Source organism: Geotrypetes seraphini, chromosome 12 (genome assembly GCF_902459505.1).
Source record: "Geotrypetes seraphini chromosome 12, aGeoSer1.1, whole genome shotgun sequence".
NCBI classification, from domain to species: Eukaryota; Metazoa; Chordata; class Amphibia; order Gymnophiona; family Dermophiidae; genus Geotrypetes; species Geotrypetes seraphini.
This window is the reverse complement of record NC_047095.1, coordinates 21,223,370-21,236,411: the sequence shown is the minus strand read 5'-3', so window position 1 is coordinate 21,236,411 and position 13,042 is coordinate 21,223,370. Positions and strand designations below refer to the sequence as shown.

General features: G+C 39.7%; 1 protein-coding gene across 2 annotated transcripts in view; it reads left to right on the top strand.

Annotated features, from left to right (window-relative positions):
* ABCD3 (ATP binding cassette subfamily D member 3) overlaps nt 1-13,042 on the top strand; it is an 86,595-nt gene that overhangs the window by 4,837 nt on the left and 68,716 nt on the right. For both annotated transcript variants that reach the window (XM_033916940.1, XM_033916941.1), the window contains 2 exons: nt 7,588-7,624; nt 7,981-8,079. In XM_033916940.1, coding sequence (XP_033772831.1) covers nt 7,588-7,624; nt 7,981-8,079 — 136 coding nt within the window. Of the gene's footprint in view, nt 1-7,587; nt 7,625-7,980; nt 8,080-13,042 lie in introns of those variants that run through there.

Sequence of the window (13,042 nt, the reverse complement as noted above, 5' to 3'; positions counted from 1 at the left end):
CCTGTGCTAGGATGGGTCCAAACTTCCCCAGGTATAGTAAAGCTACACCATTGACATTGGCCACACGGAAGGTGACTCCCGCTTTGGAACCGAACTCTCTCCTGGAATTTATTGTGATTTAAATATTCACCCAGATTTCTTCTTCTCCTATAAGAACAGATAGGATGATCGTCCAAAGTGGGAATCGCCAACCTGGGGATATGCCAGTGTTTTTTAACAAATTGGGAGACCCGATGGGCTAGGGTGGAAAACTCCTGCACAAAGGCCACCGTATCCAGAGGATTATCATCTTTGCTAGTGTCATGCAACAGCCACTCTCTATGCGCATGCTTTGCTCTTTTATATGCATCTTGAACAGTAGCATAGGGGTATCCATGTTGATAGAATCTCACTTTCATAGTTCTTGCTTGCACACGGAAATCATCTATAGAATGACAGATTCTTCTCAGTCTCAAGAATTGACTAATCGGCAAGCTTTTTTTTAAGTTCACAGGATGGAAACTATGAAAGCGTAAGAGGCTGTTGCGGTCTGTTTCTTTTCTATATAATGAAGTGTATAGATGAGTGGCCCCCTTCTTTACTAGAATGTCCAAAAACGGAATCTCTTGATGTTTTATGGTAGCTGTAAATTTGATGTTAATATCCAGGACATTCAACGCTTCAATAAACTGAATCAAGTCTTCCTCCGTTGAAGTCCATATGCAGAAAATATCATCAAGGAACCTCCTCCAAATTTTCACATTTTTATAACCCGGCATCTGATAAATCTGGTCCTCCTCCAAATCAGCCATAAATAAGGCCGCCAGGGAGGGAGCCAGCGAAGCCCCCATAGCTATTCCGTGCTTCTGCAAGTAGAACTCATTATGGAACCAAAAATAGCTTTGGGTTAAAACTAAAGTGGCCATTTCCATAAGAATATCCACAGATAAATGAGGCCGTATAGTTTGTTCCATACATATGCGTTTTATTAAGGCTAGAGCCCTATCCACAGGTATCATAGTGTATAGAGCTGTCAAGTCCAATGTGACTAATATCCAATGGGGTTCACAGGCTTCCATGTCAGCAATGATTCTGAGCATGTAAGTAGTATCCTTTATAAACGATCTAATAGAGGAGACCTTCTGCTTCAAAAAGATATCCAGAAATTTGGATAAAGGTTCCAATAAAGAGTTCCGCATGGACACTATAGGGCGCCCAGGGGGGTTAGACAGATTTTTATGTATTTTCGGAAGAAAGTATATGATAGGCGTCACATGAAAACTCGGATTGAGGAAGGCTGCTTCTCTGGACGTGATCATTTTCAACTTATATGCTTTTGAGACCAAAACTGAAATGGTATGTTTTAATTCAGTCGCAGGATCTTCTGATAGATGTTGGTAAAAAGTCAAATTGTCCAACTGCCGATGAGCCTCTCTTAGGTACTGCTCCTTGAACCATACCACAATGGCTCCTCCTTTATCGGCTCGGGAAATCATTAATGACATGTCATCTCGCAATTCCTGTAAAGCACACCATTCAGTATACGACATATTAAACTGAGGTTGAATGTGGGCCATTTGTCTTTCCACATGTTCAACCTCAGTCAAAACTAAGTCCCGAAAAGTAATCAGGTTGGGATGCAGAGGAGACGCAGGACACCAACTGGATTTATTCAATATTAATGTCCCATCATTAATAGTTTGATGATCTTGGAAAAACATTTTCAAATGTAACTTGCGTAGGAGACTATATATAGAGAGTCGGGTATTGAAAGCTTCATATTTAGCTGTTGGAACAAAACTCAGTCCCAAGTTTAATACTTGCTCCTGTATCGAACTGAGCTCTGTCGTAGTCAGATTAACTACGGCTGATTGGTCCGATATTGGGACCTCGTCTGGGGACCCTGGGCATACCCCTGCTGACCCTGAAATCCCACTCTTCTCAACCCGCAACCTTTTTGTCTTCCTCGGGGGCCTCGCTGTTGAAAACCCCCCTGGCCGCGTTGCCCCCTAATCACAGAGGAACCTCCACCACTACTTGTGGAGCTGGAATCAGTGGACAGCCGATCTTCTTCAAAGGGTTGCTTCTGAATAACATTCCCCCTGAATAGCCATAGGTATACTTGATTGGTGGCATAGTCTCTCTCATCCCTCCTGTATTTTTTAATTTTGGATTGTTTGATTAATTCCCTATAGCTGTCAATTTTACTATTCTGATCACTCTCTAAAGTGGTGAAATCTGATTCATTAGTACATAACTGGCGAATTAACGCTTTGGATTCCTCAATCGTCTTTTTCAATTCAGACTCCAACAGGGTAATTTGCTCGATAATTAATAGCATAAGGTCAAAACTACACTTATTAAGGATAGCACACCATTTTTCTTGGAACTGAGGTTCGTTACCGAACAACGTAGGGCCTTTTTGTATTCTTAGCCCTCTTGGAATCATGGAAGTTGACACATATTGTGCCAAGGTGTTAGCGTGCAATTCTGCTCTCACCAGTTTCTTCTGCTGAATCTCCAATTCTAACCATGAAGATGAACTCGTGGTAGATATCCCTCCCTCAATCAGTGTAGGCCTATTCAACAATTCAGTTCTTTTTTCTTCCGAAAATGAAAATACTACTGGATTTGTTTGCATTTGAGCCATCTTACTACCATATATTCTCAATAATTGTTTGAAGATATCTCAATACAAAAATATTCACAGAGTCCAGTAAAGAATTCACCCAATTTAAGATGAATCCTTAATGAGGTCCGGAAGGGGTATCAGACAGCCCAACAAACAGATATGTTTGAAGGGAATAGCTCTTCATTTGCCCCACGGTACCTCCTCCTCCGTATTAATTCTGCTTTTTTTCTTTTATACTTTTTATCAATAGTTACTGTCACTTGTAGTCATTTCTAGTATTAAAGTCTTATTATTTCATACAGTTATTCATGAATCTCAATTCTGAATACTTAGCTTTCAGCCTTGAAAAACATTCCCCTGAACGCCAACGCGTTTCGGATTCTTTGTCAAGGCGACATGGGGAAAGCTGAAATCCAAGAAACAGCATAATTAGCACTATAAAATTTAGCATTATACATATTTAACTGCGGAAAGCTAAACCCTCCCACTGCTTAAACATTAACGCTTACCTATTGTTGTGAATATACATAACATACCGCCGCACAACTTATCAAAGGACAAGCCGCGGCATTCTGACTCTGGAATTTAAAACTCACCCTGAATGACGCAATATCCGGGGCGGGGGGGGGGGGAAACTCGTCTATTCTGACCAACAGAGATGTTTACAAAGACCAACATTAATTTAAAGGTCCGCTTGCGCTAACCAATCCGATGACTCATTAAGCCCCTTAGGCGACATGGTATCTAATATGAACATCCACTGGAGTTCGCACCGATTAAGCCTCCGGGCAGTGTTCCAGGCAGATTTTCTCCTGTCCAACAGGTCTGAAGAGTGATGAGCCAACTTTCTGTTGCAAAGGCCAAATGAGAGCCTGTAAGAACTACATAAGTGTTTGTGCTGGTTGCTCTTAGGTAAGTAGCTTGTTCGGTTCCACCTTGTTTGAGAGTATGTTTCTACTGTCATTGATGTTTTGCATTTTAATTGTTACAGAACAGTTTGGGCTCAGTTGAGGAGGTCCTCGTATCTCTCCTCCCTATTTTTTATTTTATAGTAATTGTCAGCTGCTTTGGGACGAACTGAGAGTCTACATTACAGTCCTGTGATTCAGGAGGTGGAGCCAAGAGAGAAGAAAATGTAGATGATGCCTTCTACACAACTCACGACTAAAGTTGAATAACCCACTGGTTCAAGACTCGTATGCTTTTCTACTAGAAAGAAGGTTATCAAGGTAAGAACCTAATCTTCCCTTACTCTCTAATGCAGAGAGGTGTATTTAACTTATTTTCCTTTTGTTGGAAATTTAATTCATGGGTAAGAGATGAAGTAATAATTCATGTTTGTGTGGGTAACTTGAATTTGTGATACTATGCCAGCATGGTTGTGGATCTGGGGCTTCTAAGGGGTAAGGGCTTTGGCATTCAGGGGTCCCAGAAAGCACAACGCTAGACTAGCACAAGACCTAAAAGAGTAAGTTAAGTTTACGCAATCCCTTACTTGGGTGTTAAATTTCCATCTTAAAAAAAAAAGGTGAAGTACTCGGGTGTCTGAGACCAGAACTCCCCATTCTAATTGCTAGCTCTCAACTTACTTACCTGCCTATTCCTTCACCTTTCTATCTCCTCCTCCCCAAATTCTACTATAATTACCTTTCCTGGCTAACACTTTTAGTGTATATTCCCTTTTTGTTTCAAGAAATTTTATGCATTTTTAATACTCTTTTTTATGTGTCAGAACACACTGAACAAGACTGCAGCTGCAGTATAAAATCACACCTTTGTGTGAAATGCACCTTTACTTTAGTAGTAATACAGTCAAATAAAGAATAGATTTCTTTAGTGTTACCTATGTTTATTTAATTCATTTTCTATCCCTTAGAACGGGTTAAATGTAAACATACATAATATACAGTTAATAGGTTACAATTTGACATAGTTACTATAAAAGTTTGCAATACATATCATATGCACATTCCTTATATGTGAGAGAAATTTTTTATTTGTGTTTTGGGCAGTGAGGTTAATACAGCTGCTTTAGCAGGCATGCTTGCTGCACATGAACTAGAAACATGAGTGCTTTTCAAATCATGTATTACATTTAAGAACATAAAAATTGGCTTTCTGACACAGACCGAGCCCAGTATCCTGTTTTCAGCTGTGGCCAACCCAGGTCCCAAGTACCTAGCTAGATCCCAAGTAATAAATCAGATTTTATGCTGCTTATCCTAGGAATATGCAGTGGATTTCCCAAGCCATCTCAATAATCTAAACTAAACTAAAACTTAATCTTATATACCGGGTTGTTCAACCAAAGGCACCTCAATGCGGTTAACAATAAATTAAAATAAAAAGTAAACTGAAATACAAGAGTTAGTTTTCAAAATGTTTAGCGAATAAAAAAGTTTTTGAAGTTTACGGAAGAGTTGGAAGGAACTGGGACACCTCAAAATTAGGGGAAGTTCATTCCATTGGGGAAATTTAAACGCCAGAGAGCTGCTAAAATTATTAACTCCTTGAATTCCTTTCCTAGAAGGAAGAGAAAGTTTAAATCGATGAATGCCTCTCGCATGTGAAAATCTATAAACATTCTATAGCAGAGGAACAAGAGGAGCAAAGATACCATGTAAAATATTTAAAACAAAATAATGGCCTATGAACTTCTCTTTTAGGAAATTATCCAAACCTTTTTTAAACCCTGCTAAGCTAACTGATTCACCACATTCTCCAGCAACGAATTCCAGAGTCTAATTACACATTGTGTGAAGAAATATTTTTCCGGTTTGTTTTAAATCTACTACTTATTAGCTTCATTGCAACCCCCTAGTCCTAGTATTTTTGAAAAGAGTAAACAAATGATTCACCTCTACCCTTTCCACCCCACTCAATATTTTATAGACCTTTATCATATCACCCCCGAGTCATCTCTTCTCCAAGCTGAAGAGCCGTAGCCACTTTAGCCTTTCCTCATAGAGAAGTCATCCCATCCCTTTTATCATTTTTGTTGCCCTTCTCTGTACCTTTTCTAATTTGCCTATGTCTTTTTTGAGATATGGCGACCAGAATAGCACTCAGTGTTCGAGGTGCAGCTGTACCATAGAGCGATACATCTTTGTTTTCCATTCCTTTTCTGATAATTCATAACATTCTATTTGCTTTTTTAGCAGTTGCTGCACATTGAGCTAAGGTTTTCAGTATATCCTCAACAATGACACCTAGATCCTTTCCTGGGCAGTAACTCCTAACGTGGAACCCTGCAACACATAGCTATAGTTCAGGTTCCTCTTTTCCACATGCATCACTTTTTTACTTGCCTACATTAAACGTCATCTGCCATTTTGATGCCCATAACACCTACCAACCTACATAGATTTATCTAAAAACAAAGCTTACAAGTTTGAAAATCAGAGTCCAGATTGATTCGATCACTATTCCTCACTATGGGGCAAATATTCATAGCAATTTAAGCGGGCAGGAAGCTCTCCTGCCCGCTTAAATTTCTTGGTGCTACCTAAGTAGGGATATTCAGCGGCACTTAACCAGACTGTCCAACTAAAAAGTGGACAAATTGGGTGACACTTAAGAGGAACCCCAGCTAATACGGGTGCCGGCATATTTGATGCCATCACCTTCATAGCAAAGCAGCCCTATTTAGTCCCCTTGCACCTGCATAATTGTGGTTGTGTTTTTTTCCAGTAAAAAGAGCCCCAGAGACCTGATCATCTACCAACTATCAAGGACCCTCTTTCCCGCCTGAGGCAAAATCTATTCCCCCCCCTCCCCCATGCTGTCCAGGTAGGCCTGGACCCCTCCCACCAGGTCTACCTGTTTCAGTGGTGGTCCACTGTCCAGTGGCTTTTATGTGTGTAGGAGCGCAGCCCCCTCATTCCTGATCCTTGCGGGCGCCTTTTGAAAATGACTGCCACGAGGTCACAGCAGCTATTTTCCAAAGGTGCAGGAGTGAGAAAGCTGCTGGATAGTTGACAGGGGGGGATGGATTTTGTTGGGGCGGGAAGGGAAAGAGGGTCTGTGATGGGGGATTTGGGAGAATGATCGGTGCCTCTGAGGGGGGATAGGAGGCCTTCTGGGGAGGGAGGGAGAGAGAGAGAGGGATTTTCCCATGGACTGGGGGAAAGTAAAAGGGACCATGATTAGGAGGAGGCTCTTATTTTTGATTTAAAAAAAAAAAAAGTTATGTGGTTGGCCTGATATTGTCAGGGCTAGAGATAACTCCTCAGCTGGGCCCAGACAGATGCACTGATAATCAGTGCAGGTGCCCAGACATGGCCCATATTGATTATCCGTGCATAATTTAGGCAGTGGCAATCAATGCTTAAAATAACGCTGACCGCTGTTAGCTGAATATCGGGGGAGTGGGAGGGGATATATATCTGATTACAACCTAACCTATTTGTTTGCCGCACTTTGATAATTTGGCATATCGTTCTGTTTCTAAGTGCACATGTACTGTGGTGGTATGTTACAATCATATGCAGATTTTACAGTTCTCCTTCCGTATTTGCGGTTTCAGCAATCGCGGTTTCGATTATTCACGGTTTTTAGTGTGCTTGCTCCTCCCCCCCCAAATGATGTCAGCTTGCATAGAGAAATCGCTGATTCCAAGCGTTTACAGAGAAAATTGCTGATTCCCAGCACTTTCTTCACCGTGTTTTGCCTCTCCTTCAGGAACAGGCCAGGTTTCCCACCAAGTTGTTCACGGTTTCACCATATTCACAATGGTTTTTGATAGAAAACAGGGAATAACATATGAAAAAGTTATTTGCGGTTTTTCTGTATTTGCGGTTCTGTTAATCCCCTATCACAGTGAATACGGAGGGAGAAGTGTATTTATTTTTTTTAGCTACCATAGAGTGAACGAAGATCTTTCATCTTAAAATGCTGAATTTTGATGTCTTGAATATCTAGTAACAAAGAAATAATTTTCTTAACTGTTCAAATTTCTGTTATCTTTTTTTCTGCAGTAAGAGAAGTGGGAAAGCATCTACACAAAACAATGAGGTAACTTTTTTTTTTTTTTTTGTTAGTTTTCTGTCTGTAAAGTATTATTGTATTTCGTTGATTGTCCAGCTCTTTTTAGTGTAAACCGCCTAGAACTTTTGGTTATGGCGGTATAAAAGAATAAAGTTATTATTATTATTATTATTAATAAATAATATGCATTATATTTTATTCATTGTGTCATTTGGGTGAATTTAATTAGTTACAAGCAAGTAAATTTAATTTGTAACAAGCAAATAAATCTTTTCTTTCTTAGTTAGAAATTTTGGTCCTTGACATTGACATAATAAAACTGTTTTGGGCGTGCTTCCATACATGCAAACAAATTTTGCTAAAATGTACAACTTTTCTTTCAGAAAGATGGAAAGAAAGAAAAGGCCATAGTGGACCGTGTATTCTTTGCAAGGATTGGCCGAATGCTGAAAATACTAGTCCCTAAAACATTTTGTAAAGAGGTAAGTAACTTAGATGACAAGAGAAAAAAAGACCCCCAGATTCATTGTTGCCCATTATTCCCTTCCCTGCCCCCCATTCAGCCTACCTGATGTCTAGCCATCACCCCCCCCCCCCCAAATTGCTGTACAAGAGGGTGCTGAAAAGTTCTCAGCCCAACCAACTTCCTAAGTTCTGAGTATTTTGCCACTGTAGCTGAAAGGAGTATTATTTTATTTTGCAAAGTGCCAATTTGCAGAATTGTAATGCTATGTTTTGCCATTGCTTGAGATCATTGATTAATGAATAGTGTGGAAGAAAACTCCAAAGGAAATCCATGAAATGTATGATGCAAACAGTTAATGACAAATGCCCATCATACTCCACAGTGAAGAAGTGCTGTGCAGACTTTCAGCATGAAGATTTTGAGACCGAGATGCAGCAGGGTCTGGCAGGCCTCAAACTGTGTCAACTCCTGAAATTGTTGACCATGTCTATGCCCTGATTTTGGCAGATAGACGAATAGTGGCTAAAACAATTGCTGAGATACTACTGATATCCAGGGAACCTGTTGGGTGTATAATCCATGAGCAGCTGGGTATGGAGAAGCTGTCAGCCAAGTGGGTGCTGAAATGTTTGAATGTTGACAAGAAACAACATTGAGTGGACACTTCCAAATTGATTTTGCAGCATTTACAGCGAGTGGGTACCAACCTTTTGGAACTACTAGTTACTGTTGATGAAACATGGTATGCTACTATTATCATAAGAGTAAACAACAGTCCAAGCAATGTCGGCACTCAAGTTCTCAAATGCCAAGGAAATTTAAGACCAGAAAGTCAGCAGAAAAGGTCATGGCTAAAATGTTTTGGGATCAGGAAGGTGTTGTAATGACTGACTGTCTTCCAAGGGACCAAACAGTTAATGCAGAATACTACTGTAACTTGCTGTGCCAATTAAAGAAGACATTGAAAGAAAAGAGGAGAGGGAAGCTGCAGAAAGGAGTTCTCTTTTTGCAAGGCAATGCACCTGCTCCCAAGGCTGGTAAAATGATGGATGTTTTGATACGGTTAGGGTTTCGGGGTATAGACTATCCACACTTCTCGCTAGATCTTGCTCTGACTATTTTCTTGTTTCCAAAGCATAAAAAGAGTTTGAAAGGGTGACAGTTTTCAAGTGATTCGGAGGTGATTGCAGCAGCGGAGCAGTATTTCAGTGACCAGACATCAGCATATTTTTTGGAAGGGGTACGGAATAACTTGGCTCCACATCATTCCTTTCTTGGTTTGGCTGAGAACTTTTCAGCACCCTCTCATAAATGAAGGGAAGTAACTTCTTATGCCATAAACAGACACTGGATGCCTTGTTTAGAAAGGTTTGTTCTTTCTCTGAAATAGTTTTTTTGTAGAAGGGTGATAACATACCTTTGATGGAGCATATCATTATGAACCATGAATTTAAATAAGAGGCTCTTGAAACAGATTTTGTTTGGTGACTTGCTGGTAACTGCATTGATAATTGTTTTTCTTTAAATACTTGATTAACATTAGCAGATTCCTCCATGTACACTGGGTATTGAAAAGTAGTTTGAAGTAATGTTATGAGATATATTTAAACAATGCTGCAAACAGATCCTTTTACAAAGCCACAGTAGAGAGTCTGCCACAGTAAATGCACTGAAGGCCATAGGAATTGAATGGGCTTCAATGCATTTGCCACCGTAGACTCGCTACCATGGCCTTGTAAAAGGGGCCCTTAATTTGCAAGAAGGAAAAAAATATTCTTTGGTATTATTAAGGCCTGGAGATGTTCTTGTGCGCTCCTACAGACTGACTGCTGCCCGGGTGCATGTGACAGAATATATTGAGTTAGCATTCATTCTCAGGAAGTCTATACAATAAACACAGAATCCAGTGATGGATTAAGCAAGATTCATTATGCACTTCATTTGTAACCAAAATCGAATGAAATTCAGTGTTCTGTGTTGGTGGTTCCCAAACCTGTCCTGGGAGCCCCCTGTCTTTCTCTTTAAATAATATAGTTCTACCGCCTCCCTTCTGTACCAGTTTGTCTGTCAGTCTTGTACAGTTAAGTCTTTGTACGATATACCTTTGTTGTACCCTGTATTTTTTAAACACTTATATTTTAATATGATATGTACTAAGCCTTGAAGACTGATTTGGCGGTATAATAAGATTTTAATAATAATAAACTTGAAACTTATTCATTATGGATACCCTGAAAACCCAACTGGGTGAGGGGTCTCTGGGACAGATTTGGGAACTACTGCTCTACATGGTATTAACAGAAAAAGCGTGGGTGGTAATTCAGATTATGTAAAAGTATATTTAGTTGTACAATTTTATAAAAGCTTTTGCATGCAAAGTAGGCTTTATACATGAAAAAAGGTTGTTTTTATAAACCTCTCCCCCCCATATATGTTCGTATAACAGACATATATAACAAGAGATTATCAGGTTTTTTTATTGCAGTGTTCATATTCCTGGGTTTAATAGTGCATGGATTAACTCTGTCTGTATGTTTTATGCACTTTTTGTATGTGCCATTCTAAATGCTTCCTAACTGTACATTATGAGAGCCATTTTATAGAAAGTTGCCTAGATAGGGAGGTCAAGAAGGTGTCTGTTTGTAGCCTGTTTTATAGAGACCCATAGGAGGCATTTTTGAAAAAAAACATCTTAGAATAGGGATGTCCATCTCGCATGTAATTTCAATCAGGAAATATATGAGGTGGATGTCCATGTGCTAGAGACAACCAGGCAGAGAGTTGCATGGGGACAGAAATCAAGCCTGTCCACGCTGGAATCGAATCCGTCCCTGCAAGTAATCTCTTCAGTCTCCTCCCATCCCTGTAAACGTCAGAAGTAGTTATTTCATTTAAATATGCTATTGAATTAGAGACCCATTTACAAATGTGGCAGATGCTAAACTCTGGAATGCCCTGCCTAGTATTTTGCAATATTGTTCTGGGAGAATTAATTTCAAGAAAATGTTGAAAATGCAATTATTAACACCTTCCTGTGTTAATGCCTTTCTCTGTTAATACCTCCTCTCATTTCTTAATGCTTTCCTGGGATTTTATGATATAATTTTCAAGAAAATTTAGAAAATGCATCTTGACTACTAATGTCTTTGTTTTAATCTTGTTGAAACCTGACCTGCTGTTTGTTCATGCTTTTCCCTGAATTTTGTGATAGTGTGGGGAGGATGAAGTCTAAGAACATGTTAAAAATGCATCTGTCTATTGCTGCCTTCCTGGTTACACCTGTTGTCATCTGTTTCTATTGTTTATATATGGAGTTTAAGATGATTTGTATGTAATTTGTAAATTGCAAAGTCAATATGCAGTATATAAATTTTTAAATAAATAAAAATAAGCAAAGACACTTTATTAATTTGGAAATATTAATTGGGAAGAATAAATACTTTGTAAATGGGTCTCTGCCAGGCCTCTAATGTGAATATAAAATATAAATATTCCAGCTGATGAGGACCCACAAGCTACTGTATGTCAGCTGAGACTTCCTCTGAAAGTGGCCTAAAATCACTTTTACCAAAAATCACTTTTACCAAGCTTGGCAGGCAGCAGCAACATCCCTAAGCCATAGGTGCTGGCATCTCAGTGGCTCAAGGATGCTGTCAGTGACTGATGCGCTTGGTAGAAAGGAGTTTTGGCCACCTTTTGGAGGAGGTCGACAGCTGGCGGTACTTGGGGATCCTCACCAGCCACAGCAAGGGTCAGCAAGTACTTCGACACTGGAGATATAAAAACAGAAATGCATCTCCTTTTCTGTTTAACACAATACAAAGCTAATGTATTTCAGTCTATAAATTCCTTTTTTTACCTTTGTTGTCTGGAGATTTATTTTTCCATCAAGATGGTCCCAGTTTCTCTTTTTTACGTTTTCCTGTCTTCTGAAAATTTTTCTGTTACAGACCATTGGTTCCTCCTACCATAGTCCAGCATTTTTCCCTCTCTCTTTCTTCCCTCCCTTCTGACCTAGATCAGTCTCCCTCTTTTTTCCCTCCTCCATCCCCATTGTCAATATGTCTCTCTGTGTCCACTCTCTCTCCCTTGCTACAAAGGGAGTAGGAGAAAGAGAGATTCATCATTTCTTAATCCCTCCAGTGGCCAGATGTTCAATCCGAGCATCGATTTGTACCCTAGACATGATTGAAACGGGTCTAACTAAGGATGTCCTCCTGTTTAGACTTGGCTGGCCTGAATTTTTTTTTTGGGGGGGGGATCTTTCCTAGTACCGCCCAAAACACACCTCCTTGCTATTTGGACATGCTGCATTGTTGGCCGTCCCTTGTCTATGTTTGCAAAAATGGGATTTCTACGTTTCAAGCATATGGACATCCATCTGGGCATTTTGAGACAACCATATGCTTCAAAAATAAATGCCATAGGTGCTTGTTTCTTTATAAAATCGCTTTGAAACACTATAGAAATCCTGGCCGAATTGAAGCTACATACATTTATACTAGCCTGGTTTAAAGTTACACACAATACAGTACGTGCAGGTTCAAGTGTTTAATAAACACTGCATAAATTGCGATTCTGTCCCCAAACACACACTTATTCTGGAAGTCCACACAAGTTTTTGTCATTGTGCTTACTTGTAGAAACAGAGTAAATGTTACAAGTGGTATTTTATGCATGCATATGCTGTTTTACATATGTTTAAAAAAATGACATTATAAAGTTAACCCCTTAGTGAATGTTTGCAAATCTGTGTCTGAAGTGGCAGTGCTTCAGTGAGCCAGTAAAATGAAGGAAAGATGCCAGCAGCTTGTCGTCCCATGCTTCTTGTCGCTTTTTTTGTTTTTTGCTGATTTTGGTTACTGCTAAGGTATTTGCACCATGCTGGGTTTGGAGCCCTGGTTAGTCTAGGAAATAAGGACTGGTTAGATAATATGAAACAGCATCTGTGGTGGTGATTGAGACCTTTAGTGGGTTGC